Source organism: Pseudochaenichthys georgianus, chromosome 1, assembly GCF_902827115.2.
Source record: "Pseudochaenichthys georgianus chromosome 1, fPseGeo1.2, whole genome shotgun sequence".
NCBI classification, from domain to species: domain Eukaryota; kingdom Metazoa; phylum Chordata; class Actinopteri; order Perciformes; family Channichthyidae; genus Pseudochaenichthys; species Pseudochaenichthys georgianus.
The window spans coordinates 4,574,062-4,591,563 of NC_047503.1; the positions used below are offsets into that span (position 1 = coordinate 4,574,062).

The 17,502-nt window shown below is 41.4% G+C and overlaps 1 protein-coding gene across 1 annotated transcript in view; it reads right to left on the bottom strand.

The window, feature by feature from the left end:
- Nucleotides 1-17,502, bottom strand: part of rims1b (regulating synaptic membrane exocytosis 1b) — a 94,577-nt gene that overhangs the window by 13,845 nt on the left and 63,230 nt on the right. Inside the window, exons 5-13 of the mRNA XM_071203500.1 lie at nt 13,346-13,386; nt 13,008-13,118; nt 12,661-12,760; nt 11,174-11,297; nt 11,018-11,074; nt 10,671-10,717; nt 7,976-8,091; nt 6,638-6,768; nt 5,880-6,051 (exon numbers count right to left, since the gene is read on the bottom strand). Coding sequence (XP_071059601.1) covers nt 5,880-6,051; nt 6,638-6,768; nt 7,976-8,091; nt 10,671-10,717; nt 11,018-11,074; nt 11,174-11,297; nt 12,661-12,760; nt 13,008-13,118; nt 13,346-13,386 — 899 coding nt within the window. The remainder of the gene's footprint in view (nt 1-5,879; nt 6,052-6,637; nt 6,769-7,975; nt 8,092-10,670; nt 10,718-11,017; nt 11,075-11,173; nt 11,298-12,660; nt 12,761-13,007; nt 13,119-13,345; nt 13,387-17,502) is intronic.

The following is a 17,502-nucleotide window of genomic DNA, read 5'->3' on the forward strand; positions in this document are numbered from 1 at the left end:
GGGCTTGGACATGTGATTATTTAAATGTGTGGTTAAAAGATGGTTCTCCTGATAATGGCAGTCTTTAAATCATTTAGAAGAGTTGAGACTAGGTTCAGTGAAAATAGAGAAAGAGAAAGATAAGTGCTTCAAAAGAGGTTTGGATTCCTGATTTTGGTCATCAAAAATAACAAGTGGTTTAAAAACCTAAGATTCAGAAGACAACCGTAAAAAAAAGTGTGGATTCGTGATTTTGGTAATAAAAAAAATGAAGTGCTAAAGGCATTTGTAGAATGGAATACAGAGGCTACGATCAGGGAACATCAGAAAAAGAAACTAGACCAGGGGGCTGGATTAATTAAACCTCAGTGTGCTAGAGCCCTTCTAGATAAACTGGACCGCGACCTGGCCTTCCCCTCTGGTTCTCAAGTACAGAGCCTCCTGATCTGGATGACGCTCAAGCCCTCCGCAGAACTCTTCATTCTCCTCCGCCATATGATGAGTCAACAACAAGGCTGTGTGCAGAACGCCATGCGGACAGAGATCTACTCTGCCACAGTCCCTCAGGGAAAGGGTGTGCAGCCCCTCTGGACCACGTGTCGTAAGTTAACCCCTGGAGGGCCACTCTCAGGCTGGGAAACAAGGCGGGACAGGGAAGACAGTTGCATTGTGATGCCCATTGTTGACATGCTTGATCCTAGAGGGGATGTTAATGATGCAGGAATCACGTATGTGTTCCGTCCCTGGTCTCCGAGGGATTTGAGAGAAGCTATGAACAACCTGCATAACCCAGTTGAGATTTGGGAAGGACATGAGAGACCTGTCCTCACCTATGACCGCGCTGCTGGAAAAGCAATGAACAATGCTACTGAAGGATTAACGAAAAGATAAGGCTGGAAAGCGTTTGCAGACGGCACAGCTCCAGGCTTTGAAGGTTCAAAGGGGCGGAAGGACATCGAGTAGAGGAAGAGGCTGAGGGTCCAACACACAGAGGGGATGTTTCCGCTGTGGGTCATTGGAACATCGGATTAAAGATTGTATGGAACTGAATGAGGAGTAGCAATATGAAGAAGAAGAAGAAGATGATGAAGAAGAAGAAGAAGAAGAAGAAGAAGAAGAAGAAGAAGAAGAAGAAGAAGAAGAAGAAGAAGAAGAAGAAGAAGAAGAAGAAGAAGAAGAAGAAGAAGAAGAAGAAGAAGAAGAAGAAGAAGAAGAAGAAGAAGAAGAAGAAGAAGAAGAAGAAGAAGAAGAAGAAGGGTCGGGAGCGCTGGGGCTTGAGATAACCAGAGGAGACAAGGAACAAGGAACAAGGAACTGGAAACGAGTGAGTGTTGCACATAAACACCCTTACTCACTAATGCACACACAAAGGGACCACATTAAAGAACTTGAACCGGCTTGTTAAATATAAAACATTGTTTTATTCCGCAAGAATTAAGCAAGTAAATTACAAATAGCAGAAAAGAGGATATTATTAAAGTCAAATGAGAAAGTAAAGTTGAAACACGCTGTAGGCACTGTAGGGGTACAGGGCAGAACACATTCTTTGACCTTTTCAACATATTGACCAACTATTCTTTTAGAGTTTTTATTCATGTGTGAACTTGGAAGTGCTTTAATTTGTAAAAATATAGATTTAGTTTAAAGGGAGAGTTTATACCACCTGTAGATTAGCAGTGGTTTGAGCATAGATATGACTAAGAGGGAAATAGCTGTTGCCTGTAGTTCGAAATGCAGAGTTTTTAAAAAGACACTTTGGGCAAATAGGAATTACAAATTAATTTAGAAGAAGCAATATAACTGGGAGCAACCTGTGGGGCTCTCGGATCGCTCCAAACGGTGCATATTCTTGGCAACCGCCATCTGTGGGGAGAAGGGTCACTTCACCCCCCCTTCAGTTGATTTCAAACGTCTTATCTGCCCTCCTAGGGAAGCTGCAACGCACCGGGTTCTGAGTTTAAAAAGACCACCACCTCCCAGTGGACATCCGCTTAAAGGAATGGTATGCTCATGACACTCGTTTTTTTAAAATTATCATCCGATAAAACAGACCAGTCTCTGCCAGTCTCTCTTTTTTTTTTTTTAATCCGATGACGTTATCAGTGATTTTAAACTGATTATATACCGAAATAACATCAACACTGTGGGCGCCGCCATTTCCCGGACGTGACGTAATCCATGCGTTTGCTTTTCGAGGACACGTTGATCTCCATGTTATTTACTGTAGTTTCTCTCTTCAAATATGCCTCACTGTATCGCCAAATATTGCCATAATTCGGATAGGAACAATCCACGGAATGCTCGGTTCCATCTGTTGCCAAAAGGTAAGCGTAAGAAGTACATTCGGAGGCAGTGGCTAGCGAAATGTGGCCGGCCCGAACCGAGAGATTTACAGGCTCATGTATGCAGCGAACATTTCACATTTCCGGACGACTACTCTGAGAGTATGATCAAACATAACATGGGATTTAAAGAACAACCATTACTCAATTGAGATGCAGTACCATCGGTCTTTCTGGTGTCATCACCGACCAGGACACCAGTTCGGCCAGTAGAGAAATCGCCCTCTGCAAGTGTGAAGCGACGGAGGAGCAGAAGTAGTGCTCGGAGTAAGAATAAGGTATGTTATAGCGCATTTCCATTGCAGCGGCTAGCCCCGTTTTAACGTCCAGGCCAGGACAGTTTTTGGTGGCCTTTCCATATAGCGTAGTACCGGCTAGTGTGTATTTCCCCCCAGTTTTTCCGGCCCCATAAAATCGTGATTCTATGGCCAGGGACAACGAAGCTGAGTATGCTAAACTAGAGAGGGAATCGCTAGCAAGGGTGGTACTACATGCATACATATAGTATCTTATATCATCTTCCCATTATACACACATGCATTTTCAAACATCTGGACTACCTATGTTGCAAATGTATTATCTCTTCAATTTACACACGGCATCTATTGCACGTCTGTCCGTCCTGGGAGAGGGATCCCTCCTCTGCTGCTCTCCCTGAGGTTTCTCCCATGTTCCCTTTAAACTGGGGGTTTTCTTCGGAAGTTTTTCCTTGTACGATGTGAGGGTCTAAGGACAGAGGGTCTAAGGACAGAGGGTCTGAGGACAGAGGGTCTAAGGACAGAGGGTCTAAGGACAGAGGGTGTCGTATTGTCATACTGATATGTATGGCTGAATTCCTCCATCCAATCTCTTCACATTGGTCAAAACTTGTTCCTCTGCTGACGAGTCCGAACTGAAATACTCCACCATGTTTCCGTGTGTTGACAAAGTGAACGCATGGATGACGTCACGACCATCACGTGACTACTGAAAATGGCAAACATGGTGGCGGCCAGACGGAATATACAGGTCTTGATAAAAAAGAGCTATAAAATCATTATTTACCGGGGAATATCGCTGATTTCTTCAGGGTATGATTTAAACATAACGTTTCACTAAATACTGAAGTTTTGATTAATTATCTAATGAGTGGACCATTCCTTTAATTAGCGATGATCTGAAATTAGAAGATGTTACGCCCAAATTGTGGGCCGATCTAAATGATTAAAACATACCTGCCATAGATAGTCCTTAATTGGACTACAGACCATGTCAAATATAATTAGCCACACGAACAGGAAACCATAGATGGAATTACTCGTGTTTTTTTAAATCCTCATTGAAGGAAGCAGTCATTGTGACACACTTCCCATAGTTCCACACATTGCTCCCGCTTAAAGGGAGTACATGTTTCTTTAAGTAGACCAGAATTGAAAATAAATAAATGTAATGAATTATGAAATACATTGCAGAGCTACACAGATCATAATAATGTTTTGACTCAAGATAATAGTTATGTGCACAAGTTTCTGAAATAGATCTATTAGATATTTTAATATAGATCAGGTGTTAATAAACTGCAGTAGTAGTACTATAAGGACATGTGGGAAGCAGCGGTCCCGATGAAAAGTTAGAGCCATCTTGACCATTATCGTTGTGATTCTGAAGAAATAAATGATGGCACTCCGCATATGTCAGGCCTTTGTAGACAAAGGACACGTGTCTACGCTGAAAAGTCTCTGCAGAGCACGACACATGACCACAAGACTGAGACCAAATGACCTTTGACCCCGACTGACGGTGTTACTTGACAAAAGCACTGTCAATGACTGACTCTGGGGTGACCCTGACCGAACCTGACTTTAAACCAAGCAGGGTGAGTGTGCATGTCTGTCTGCATGTGATCAGTGTCACTGCATAACCATAACCAAGCATGCTTTGGAGTGACTAACGCATGATGTTGGGGCTTTGTGGGAAACGAGAGGATTCCCAAAGTCCACGAGCTGGAAACCCGCACATACCGTACCGTAGGCCACTTACTTCCACAGGAGGTGGAAAGTCAAAGGTTTGGGGCTCAAACTAAATCTCAAGATCCTGTTTTCTCTGAGGACTGGATGAAGGAGAGGAACACGCCTTCTCACTGAAGTGTTTATCGTGGAAATAATAATGATTTTCTTTTCCCTGCACAGGGTGTTTCAGACGTATGTTGATGTTAGTGTGAATGTTAGTGTGAATGCTGAGCAACATTCTGTTTCTTTAATCTTCTTCTTATTTCACCAATATGTTGCCGTTGAACAACTTCAGCAACTTTCAGCTACAGAAACCATCAAATGTCAACATATTCAGCCTTTTCAGCACATGATGGGAAACGTTCAACTCTTTCAAAATATTTTATACTTTTTGAAATGTTCAGCTTTTTAAACTCTTTTTTTAACATGTAACTCAATGGGAGGAACCTTCAAATCCTCTTTTACCTACACCGTGCGCCAAATGCTACTCCTTCCACATACTTTCAGCTGAGACTTCATTCCAACTTTAAAACTTTCAGCTATAAAACGTATTCTTCAGATCTTTGATATCTTTTACACTTCTTGAGATATTTAACTTAGTTTGAAGCTTGGTAAAGAGGCTTCAGATTTGAACATTATAGTTTATTATGCGCCGCTCGTTAAGTCATCGTCCCTTTACGAGCTTCAAACATGTATTTATCGTGTGATTTTGGAAATAAAAGTTTCATATTCTGAAAGCCAAGACTTTGTTTATTTAAAATGAACCAAAACACCCGAACCCCGAAAAACTACATGTGGTCTAAATTTGACCAGAAGAACCGACACTTGCGGATCATCAGTTACGGCGCTTATTCAGCATTTTCCATCTTATGACATAACTGTGTCATAAATGTCGCCGATATGTATACGTCCCATGAGACAACTTGATTAGAACACACAGGTAAGTGTCTGGCTTTTAAGTCCATCCACGGAAAAGTGTACTTTCACCAGAGCAGACCCAAATAAATAACGTCTGCCGGCGTGTCATAACCACGTACTGCCAGTGTTTGCTTTTTACGCACACAACGTAACTTTTCCTATGTAGCTTTGTTAGTGAGAATAATTTGACTTGGTTTCACATGGGACACACATGCCCCTTCCTTCCCACCTATCCTAAGCTGATTTGAATGATTGTCATACCCTAGCCCTAACTGTCACCAACATCCCTTCTTAGCTCCATGTATAATAAATACTCCTACTCCGGGTCACAGACTTCCTGGAGTCACATTGCTAGGCAACCATGTGAATATGATAATGCTGTTCTGAACAAGACAGGCTCCTTCTAACCAATACCTTTGAATCTTATTACCTCTGACAAAGAACACTTAATTGCGTGATAGCATTAGTAGCAGGGTCAAGGCTTTAGCTAATTGCTTTGATGATACAGCATCAACCTTATATGCAGCATTAGAGCATATAGCACTTCCTGTTTCGTGTTCAATCCAAGGAAAACACATGTATGAGCATTGTCATAAGGAATACATGTAACTGAACAGAAACAGTGAACATAGTATACTGTTATGTGTCCCACCTCTCCTAAGAATTCACTCTCCTCCTCCTGGACCCTGGGCTGGTCCCAGACCGTGATCTCGAGCATGCGTTCTCTGAAGTCCCGCCGGTGAACGTGGGAATACAAGAAGGTCTGGTTCCACTTGGGCTCAGCATTCTTCTTCACGGTTTTAGTCCGTCGTTTACTCTTATCACTGTAACAAAGGCGTGTACACACAGAGGCTGCATGACTAGGGATCAGCATGTTTCTGAGCAAAGACAGTACTTCTTTCAAATAACATGATTGGATGACAAGATGGAGGTTCCTCTGATAATATTCCTTCTGTCTTTTATGATGCTCGTATGTCATGTGAGTAATTACTAGTGGTCTCCATCAATTACAAAATGTAATCGCGTTAATCAAAATAATAATCAGTTTTTAATACTAATATTAACTTGTTGTAAAGTGTGGTGTTATATTAAAGAAATGCATGACAAACTGGAAAAAGAGAAATCAGAAATGTTTCTTTTGTTTATTATATCAAGTCTGACAATTGTCATTTTGCTTTTTCACTGCCTTCCATTTCATGGTAAACATCAATGCTAGAATTACGAGAGGCAGTTGGGGTCAAAAGTAATAATAATAATAAAAAAAAGTAATCTAATCAATTTGCGTTTTCTTTAACATAGTAAAGTTCAAATTAATGGCAAACGTTAACAATGACAGCACTAGTAATAACTGGTGGACTGCACATGGGAGATGGACCTTCACACTAAAGACAATGTATATAAAGTACCTACCTCCTATCAGGCAGGAAGTACATCTTGACATAGGGGTTCCGAGGTCGTCCGTCTGGTCGGGTTGGCAGGTCTATGGCTTGAAGGACGTTGACGATCAATTGATGGCCCACTTTGTCGTACCACAGCTTAACCTGTAAACGCGTGAAGACCGTAAGCCTCTATCCTGTACGTATACAGCAAGTATGCAAACGCATGAAACCCATACTTCATATTCAGGTAGGGATAACGTTAGCTAGATACAAATAAAAGAGGTACTTGGATTCCGTTACAGTTAAATAAAAACAAAATGTAATCAGAGTACAGTTACATTCCTAAACGTTTAGAAATTGCTAGGAGGATTACAATGTAATATCGTGGTGCATTCTTTCATAGAGACACATTGTTATGTTGTCTTACATAATACATTGAAGTACAAAAAACCTCATATTGATATTTCTCTTTTCTCTTGGATTATTTTGCATTGCATTTGATATTGAGATAATCCAAAGGTTAGAGAAAGTAATCAGGTTTATATGTTGATTTGGAGATTAGGGAACTGGCTACATAGTTTTCAGGTAACTAGTAATTGTAATAGGGGTGCAACAACTAATCGACTTAATCGATTCAAATCGATGACAGTCTCTGTGATCACACTGTCGGTGTTTTTTTTCTTCAATAATGACCGGCTCGCTGCACATGATCCGGTTTATTACACGGCCAAATACTAAACAAACTAACGACTAACTTGGCTTATTTTAATTTATTTAAACTATGCCAATTTATTGTTTGCACATTTGCGGAAAACAGGTTGGGTTGAGACACTGTGTGCCGTATGTATGTGTGTGAGAAACTGTAACTGCGGAGACAGTCTACCTATTTGTTGTAGCAAAGCCTGTTAACACTTTTTGTTTGTGATTCACAATTTTATTATAATTTTTTTATAATATAAAATGTTGTATAATGTATTATCATTTATAACAGCTCAGGTCCATTAAAGCATTTTCTTTTTAAAACAGTTAGGTCAGTTATCATTGTTGATCATTTGAGAGAACATTGTTTTTGTTGGAGCAACCTAAAGAGATATATTTGTTGTTCAAAACAAGCTGTTATAGCCTTTGCATATGTTTTATAGCCTCCATTTGGGTTGTTGATGTTGTCAATTTGGAAACGCAGTTGTCTGAATAAAATAATAGAAAACGTTTTTTTTGTCGCGTTTTTGATCCAATTCATCGATTCATCGTAGAAATACTCGACAGATTAATCGATTATCAAATTAGTCGTTTGTTGCAGCCCTAAATTGTAATGGAATACATTTTTAAAGTAACTCCTCCCATCCCTGCTGCTCTTTCAGATACTCACAGAGAGCTGTCCAGGCAGTACTACAGGAAGGTCTCTGAGGGTCCCAGGGCTGGTCGGGGACATCACCGATATAGAGGGTCGGTCCATCTTTTGCGACTCAAAGGAACTGGAGCCTGCTGTTATAGATGACAGTTGTTGTTAGAAAGCACAGAGAAAGCACAACCTTCTTGTCGTCCAACGGTCACATTTGGCCTGTTTCTCAACCCATAGTTAAAAAGTGTTTCCTTTTTTGTACTCGAAAAATAAGGTTCAATTTCATTCTTACTGCTTAACACTGGATTGTATCCATCTCACGCATGCGCAGGTCGTGTATTTAATATCAACAAAGTCACATAGCCAGCCCCGCCTATATAGAGTGATAGTTGAGAGAACTATTACACCAAAGAGCCCCGCCATGGTAAAGCCCCAGTAGGTTAGGGTTAGGGTCATTTTTTGTTTACAGTTAAGCTCCAGACTCTAGTATGAGTCTGGGGAGCTTCTTTTCTGGTGAGTGCTTTTGCTCAGAAGTAACCTTTTATCTCCCTCTCTGGTTCTCACTGATGGAGACAACCAGCCCATTGGGACCGGCGCATCCATGGCCAGATTGGCCCCTTTATGCATTTCCACCGTTTCCGCTGATAGGGGCAACTCTACACAGGGTTCACCGAGGCAACCACAGGCTTCTGTTGGGTGCCCCAAACTGGCCAAACTCTGGTTTCCAGCGATGTACAGGCTACTGGAAGGAGATCCATGGTGCCTGCCCAGGAGACGGGACTTGGTCCTGGAAGCCCTCCTTTCCCCACCCTTTGAACCTCTGGAGCAGGCAGAGCTTAAATGGCTTTCGGCAAAGGCCGCTTTTAATTTAGCGATGGCATCAGCCAAGCGTATGAGTGAGCTTCACGCCTTGTCAGCGAGTGAAACGTGCATAGGCTGGTACTCAGGTGGAACAGGGCCTAACACATATTTTTCATCAAAGAGGCTGCCTTCGGCCCACTTAAATCAGGTCATAGAGGAAGCAACGTATGACTCCTCAGGCTTGCAGAACGTGGATACTGGATTCGTCGTAACTAGGGGTGTAACGGTATCCGTATTCGTCCCGTACCGTCACGGTTCGGACGTCGCGGTTCGGACGTCGCGGTTCGGCACATGCAGTCACACGGCGAATACGCCTTTTTTTACGAGTGGGGAAAAAGTCTGTCACTCAGGGCAGTATTACACTATATATAATCCAGGGGGCGGTATTGCGCCTAAAAGCCAGCCGCCCGTAAATAACAAATGAAGAACAAGAACAAAACACAACAAAACGAACACAATACATGAAGAAGAAAAGTTAGTTGCTATGGCGAGTTCACACAACACACAGGAGCTAGAAGACCACCTGCTTCTTTTAAATCAGGTGTGTGGGAACATTTGGGGTTCCCTGTGGACTACAACAATGATGGGGTGCGAGTTGTGGATCGGACGAGGACGGTGTGTCGGCGTTGTTCGACAGCGGTGTGGTATGCTGGTGGTAACCCGTCAAACAGGCTCAATCACATCCGAGTCAGTCTCAGTCCCCAGCGAGAGCGTTTCCTCGACGGCAGGTGACATAGTTACCGCCAACAGATCTGCCCTCACTGCTGACAACGTAGACTAACTCATCTTTCTGAAGAACAACTTGAAAATAGAGTAAAGCTCGAGTACCTTTATTTAGGCGTAATGGCCTCACACACTCACAAGTTAATTACACATGTTAGACATTGCTCCTAAAGGTACAGATTTTATCATTGTATTTGTTTTATATTTTGACATCAGGAGATGTTATACAGTTCTGTATTGCCTTTTATTGATTGTGATTGAAACACTTTCTTATTATTTATTTTAATATTTTCAAGACATTCTTTTTAGTTGTACAGCTTATTTAACCTTTTAGTTTGACATCAGCCATTATAAATAATATGACCATCTGAGTGTGTGTGTGTGTGTGTGTGTGTGTGTGTGTGTGTGTGTGTGTGTGTGTGTGTGTGTGTGTGTGTGTGTGTGTGTGTGTGTGTGTGTGTGTGTGTGTGTGTTACTGTTTGTGGTTTGTTTTTAACTGTGTAATAGAGTTAATGATTCCAAATGTTAGAGTTCCTTATTTTCATACCAAAACTTGCACTACTGTTACAAATAAATAACAGCAAAAATAATTATGCATTTGGGACTTTTTTTTGCTTTTCCTTGTTGTACCGAACCCGTACCGAACCCGTACCGAACCCGTACCGAACCGTGACCCCCAAACCGAGGTACGAACCGAACCGTGACTTCTGTGAGCCGTTACACCCCTAGTCGTGACTATGTTTGTAATAGTCATCCAGTGTTAAGCACTGCCTCTGGCAGTCAGTAAGAAGGAAATAGAACGATAGTTGCGTATGTAACTATGGTTCTATTAATTCTGGACGACCGCCGGAGTTCTCTGTCAATCGGAATCTTGGCGAGAAGATACCATTGGGACATCTCTGACAGTGACCTGGGCTGATATGAGCGGGCTGCCCTACGTCACCCCAGGTCACGTGTGACTTTGTTGATTTTAATACTTGACCTGCGCATGCACGAGATGGATAACATCCAGTGTTAAGCACTGCCTCTGGCCATCATCCAGAATTCATAGTTAGGAATTCATAGAACCGTAGTTACATACGTAACTATCGTTTCATTTGATGTCATTAAAGATCATACAGCTCATATTAACACTTACTAGATTCTAGAGGAGGGTGGGAGGACTCTGGGATTCTTGGGATGTCGCTGCAAAAAGTGAATAAAAGACCCAGTGAATTCTCCAATTTCAAATACACAGAATAAACATAATTGCAATGGAAAAACACAGTTAGGACTTTACATACATCTTTGGAAAATGAAGGGATACGATTTAAGGAACACACAATGGTAGAAGAAGGTCGAGCAAATAGGCATTCACATGTTAAACACACTGGGTCATTTGGGTATGATATGTTGAAAAAGTGATTTATCTTTCTGATTTCAGGATGTCAGGGAAGGCATGAAGGAAAGGGGCTCCAACATAGGGCTCCACCCAACACTACTTACTGATAGGCTCTATACACTTTTCTCAAGAAGTTTTTGGACATAATTCGGTTGATAGAGCTTTGAGATAAAGGAAGAAACATTTTTAAAAAGTGTCTGTTATTGCAGTCACTCAAGTACTTTAATGATAGTTATTACATGTTGTGATGATAATCTTACCCTATAGGCCTTGAAACAACTATTTCCACTTGAGGTTCAGCCTTGGATTCAAGGATAATGTTGTACACTTCTTTCTTTGTTGCTCCCGGCAACGACTTTCCATTCCACTGCAACACCTCATCACCTGGAACCAAGATGGCCAACATACAGAATGATGATTCAGCATGAGGCTACATCCATGTCATAACAGAGAATTGTATAACTTAAAGGCAAAAGGGATTGAAATTCTTCTCACTTTTGATTTTAGGTTGACATACTTAGTTTGAATTAAAAAAGATACATACAAGACACTGTGAAATGTATTGTGTTCATGGTTCTATACATAAATAACACAGATGGGGATTCAAGTTTGGTTGAAGAGTCCTGTAAGAGGTCTCTAGCTCAAAGACTTGACTCAAACTGTAGTTCCAATACTTGGAACTTTACTTGGACTTTAGATCAAAGACTTAAGACTTGATCTGGACTGTAGTTCAACGACTTCAGGCTCGACTTGGAATTTACCTTAAAATACCTGCAACTTGACTTGGATGCTAGCTCAAAGAACTGAGACCTGATTTGGACCTGACCCTCAAAGACTTTAGACTTTTCTTGGACTGTAGCTTCAAGACTCAATAATTGACTTGGAATCTAGCTGAAAGACTTAAGAGTAGATTGGGGCTTACTGCTCAAAGACTTGAAACTTGATATGGACTTTAGTTTTAAGACTTCCTGACTTGGATTGAATTCTAGCTTCAGACTTGACGTGGAGTATAGCTCAAATATTTTAGCGATTGACTTGGACTGCAGATAAAAGCACAGAGACTTGACCTGAAATCAAGCTTAAGTACTTGAGGCTTGACTTGAAGACTTGAAAGCTGATTTTGACTTGCCACTCAAATACTTGAGACTAGACTTGGACTCTAGCTCAAAACCCTGAGACTTGACTTGGACATGACCCTGCAAGACACTTGACTTGGACTCAAGCTAAAATACTTAAAACCTGACTTGTAACCTAACTCAAAGACTTGAAGACTTAGACTGTAGCTCAAAAGCTTGATACTTGACCTACAGTCTACCTCAAAGACTGAAGAGTTGATTTTGAATGTAGCTCAAAGACTTGAGACTCGTCTTGGCATTGACCCTCAAAGACTTGATACTTGACTTTGATACTAGTTTTAAGACTTGAAACTTGACTTGGACTTGAATAAAAGGGCTTGTGAGCATCTCTGATATGTGGTGATGGCTTCAAGACGTGTCAAAACTCACAGCAATGGGTTGTCCTGTAACCTCTGCACTCTGTACGTTAGGCTACAACACGATTCTAATCACGATTCTGAGTAAGATAGGGGTTCTCAGCAATGGCTAACAATGTCAACCCACAGACTGCGTGTCTGTTGACAATGAACCATTGTTGGTGTCCACTCCTGGATAAATATGAATTATATAACCTTGACTTGATACCCTACATAAGGTACAAAAGCAGCTGCATAACAACAATATGTTCGCACCCGCTCGTAGGTGTCCAACAACATCTGCAAGGCTGCCTTTCTTGACTTTGGTGATGAAGGCCCCGAGTCTCCCCATCTCTGTCATCTTCCCTCCTACCACCTTGGGAGAAAGGAGAGCATAAGAATATTAGTCTATGTCTCCAGTTCTCTGCAGGATTCAGTAATTGCTTAACATACACATTTGCTTTCATGGAAAACTCTTTTAATTTGTCTTGCCAAGCACGACATCCAGCTAACAGATTTTCAAATGTTACTTTTTCCAATTATAACTAATCTAGCACTAAGAAAAACAAATAAGGTATTTACAAGCAAGATTCAGGTGTGAATGTGATCAATTCTATGCTTACTTTCAGGCCGAGGAGAGAGCCAGGCTCACGGGGCATTGCCGATCTCTTGCTCAGTGTGATGCGTCCGATCAGGTGGTCACCCTCTTTGGATGGCTGCCATGTAACTGGATGCTACAGGAAACGTTATGAGGCATTGTGAAGGGGGGTATGGAAAGACATAAGGAGAAGAGAGAGGAGGAAAGCAAATGTTTTAAGTCATTGGTTAATTTTGTATTGTTTGGATTTCATTTGTATCAACATTTGCTTTCCTTTGGTTCTGTACATGAGTAACAGTAAGAACTCAGGACTGAGGCAGTTTATTTATGTTCATAATTTGTAATGTTTTTGCTGAAACTTACATGCCACACTGTAGGATCTAGAGAATGACAGTCCCAGTCACCTGCACAGAGAAAGAGAAGGAGGCGTTATTTGGCCTGAAAGATATTGACACAGTTTGGGGTGATGATGACGACGGGATGAACAAGTCCGGAAGAAGGCTAGCTCTGTCGTTGGACTTCAATTGGATAATCTGAAGAAAGTGGTGGAGCGGAAAGAGAAAGATGGACGCATCATGGAAAACCCCTCCCACTCCATCCATGCAGAGCTAGTGAGGACGAGGAGCAAATTCAGCCAAGGACTCATCCCTTCGTCAAAGTGTCTTGGACAATCCTTTGTACCAGTAGCCATCACACTCAACAATCAAGGATAAACCGCTTTCCTAACCGGGTCATTTCCTTAAACATAGTATGGGATGGCTAAAGATGTAGTCATCACCTTGACACCACCTTGACACATATATGTTTTAATATTTCAATTAAACCTTGAAATAACAGCTTCTTGCTTCTTGCACTTCTTGAACTTGGTGAGCGGTGCAACTTCCAATGGGAAGTAGGACTTAACCAACCCTAACCCAACTATTTCGCAGTCATATTTGATTGATAAAATACTTTTTGATGTGCTCTACCTCTTGTTCTTGTGATTTAGAGTTTACAGTTTATGTGCAGAATATGTGTTACTAAAGTAACACTAACTGCTAACTGAAGCTAACATTAAACGCTGAGAGACTGTTTGTCCATTTTCATTTTTGTCTTCAGTTTTTGTATTTTTACTTTTTTCAAATCTTGGTGGAATATGCAAATAGGAAAATACACTTAAAATAAGTCAAAAAATATCTTTATAAAATCCAATGATGTTATGTATGGAGCATATATCTGCATAAGAAATCCTTGGGCTTTTTACTTACCTATTATACCAATTCCACAAGGTTACTCGGTTGGTAAAAGATAAATAAACAGATATTAATACGTAAACAACTCTGCTTTTTTGCTGCTTGAAGTATATTGCTCAAGACAACAAACTGCTGGTAGAATTTAAAAAAAATAAAGGAAATGATTTGCAAAATCACTTTATGTTCACATCAAATAAAGCACTAATACAAATATATAAATCATATCTACATTTAAAAGCGGATGTGTCTACCTCTACACTCTTTTAACCTACCAACAATATCCTTGAGTGATACAGAAATATATATATTTTGCTTCCCTATTATACCTCCTTAAAATGCAATCCTCCTTTGTACATATTGTTAAATGGAGTAAAAAGACTCAAAAGGCAAACGTGCTACTATGAAAAGCCCATACAAATTGCATTAAAGTAAACTTGTATTAAAAATCTACTGATTCACTGCTTGTGTGCCTGTCCATAACTCATGCCAGAGCCTGGCGGTGGACAAAGACACCAGTGACTGAGAGAGTATCCCCACTCTCATTAACACGGACAGATGGTGGGCTCAAGTGGAACAGACCAAAGAAGCCTGTGAGATTTATGGCCACTCTTCCACCACAGGACTAAAACAACAGTAGATGACATCAGACTGGGATTTAAAGCACTCTGAAGAACTTCATATTCAAGGTTACTAAAAGGTTTTCACCTGGCACGAAGGCTGCGCTCCGTCAGGATCAAACCCTTGTACACCATACTGTAAAAATTATTCTGTATATTTTTCCTTTCTCTGTATAATGCTACATCTTTAAAAGTGCACAGCTCTTCCACTTCTAAATTCTGATATAGTGCACATGCAGTAAATGTATGATTTACTGCACTGTTGTCCTTTTTCTTTGTCATATTGTTAATATTTGTCCTTTTTTGGATTTTAAATGTTTAAATGATCAAATCTGAACTAGTATGAGAAGACATGGCTCCAGTGCTGCTAATCTGACATCTGAAAATCCACGGAGAATGCTTGAGAGGATAAATGCTGACTCCACAGTTTGAAATGCTGAGTCAGGGCTTTTGGTTTTGGAGAAAGAACATGCTGGGCAGATTACAAAATATGTGCTGCTCTTCTTCCAACTGATGCTGCGTGAAAGCATCCGCTCCTTGCAGGTATATATTGCTATTTTTATCATCATCACTGAAATGAATAAACTCAACAAAGCTAGCATTTACCATACAGGTTATTTTATTTATTGTGTTTATTATTATTTTTTCTGGGGTTGCAAATATGAATACATTTGTGGGAAACAAAGTGGACTGGTTTCATTTAAAGGTCCCATGTCATGGCCATTTCTACTGATCATAATTCCATTGTTGAGGTCTACTAGAATATATTTAAATTGTTCAATGTTCCAAACTCACATTGGTTTCTCACAGCATCTCTGTGTAGTCTGTCCTACACGGCTTGTTGGAGCTCCTGCCCCCCCTCCCTATGAGCCCACTGTGCTCTGATTGGTCAGCTCGCCCACTCTGTTCTGATGAGTCCACCACGTTACAGCGGAACATCAGTGTGTATGTGTTACAATGGCGTTAGTTAGCAACCAGGAAAGGACACCAGTCATGACCAACAGAGGAGAATGCTGCGTGGGGTCTGGGTGCCGTGTTGGCAGGACGTTGCGGGGCTCGCTGCTCCGCCCAGTGGGGCTCGAGGAGCGGACAGTGTGAGCTGGGTTACTGGTGTCGTTTCCTGGTTGCTGCGTGGGGTCTGCGAGACAGCGCGGAACTCAGCCTGAGCACACACACACACACACACACACACACACACACACACACACACACACACACACACACACACACACACACACACACACACACACACACACACACACACACACACACACACACACACACACACACACACACACACACACACACACACACACACACACACACACACACACACACTCACAGCCAGGCTGTGTATGGAGATTCACAGAGAGAAAAGATAAGGCCGAGTGAGTGTGGAGCTGTTACGTCACTGTGACCAGGAAGAAGCAAACAATGGAAGAAGAGAAATGTCCAACGAGGCGTTCTGGGGCAGCAGGCAGGTCTGTTCTGTGTTAGAGTTGTACTCGCTACAGGGTGCACTTTGAGGGTTTGACTCTGCAGACCGTTTACATGCAGAAAGACCTTCAGAACACACGGGGACGGGTCAGAACCGGAGAAGCGTGACATGGGCCCTTTAATAAACACTAATTATAACTATAAGATACTTGGGAAATCAGGCTTATAAACAAACCAGGCTGACAACCCTACATCAGGTTATATCCATGTACATAGCTGAATGGTGGGATTAGTTAAATGATATATCTAGCCATAGATAAAATAGTTGTTCACATGTATCCACTAGGGGTGTAACGGTTCACAAACATTTCGGTTCGGTACGTACCTCGGTTTTTTGGTCACGGTTCGGTTCGGTACGTTTTCGGTACAGCAGAATTTTTTTTCACAAAACAAAACATATATATTTTTTTATTATTATTAAACTGTGAATATTCACTCAAATAAATACAAAATATAATCAAATGAACATTAAGGTGCAGCATTTCGATGAACTGAAATAATCTGTATCTGAACTGTACTGTACTGTACTGTAGTACCTAAGCAGCCAGCTTGACATTAGGACTTGCTTGTCATTGTATTTTCATGTTTGTTTAAAGAAAGATGAACTTGTCCACATGGCTGCTGAAAGGGCAGATCTGCTGGCACTAGCAATGTCTCCTGCTGTGGAGAACACCCTCTCGCTAGGGACAGAGGTAGCAGACACAGCCAGGTAGCGCTTTGCTACCATGGCAACATAAGGATATTTGCCGTTTGTAATAGCTTTGGCTCGGTCTGAACTTTTTGCGAGTGGTGGAGGCTAAATGCTAGCGGGAGTTGGGTTTGCACTTCAGTCTTTTTTCTTTTGGTACCGGTTATATTCACGTTCGGGTGATGCCTTTTCAAGAGTGTGCAAGTTTGATGTATTGCCAGCCGCGTAATTAATTTTAGTTGAACAATGCCGACAAACAGCTTTGGTTCGGTCCACCTGTCTTTGTCCGTCATCCTTGTTCGTAACTGCGAAACCAAAATGTTCCCAAACCGGAGACTTCAATGATGCTGGAGGATTTTCGAGCTCAACTTTATCTGCGTTCGCCATTAATTTTCGACAGTTCCTCAAATTACCGACTAAATTTGAACGCATCCCTCTGACCAGCTCTCATAGCATGGCCTCTCATCCAATGAAATGACTTGCTCG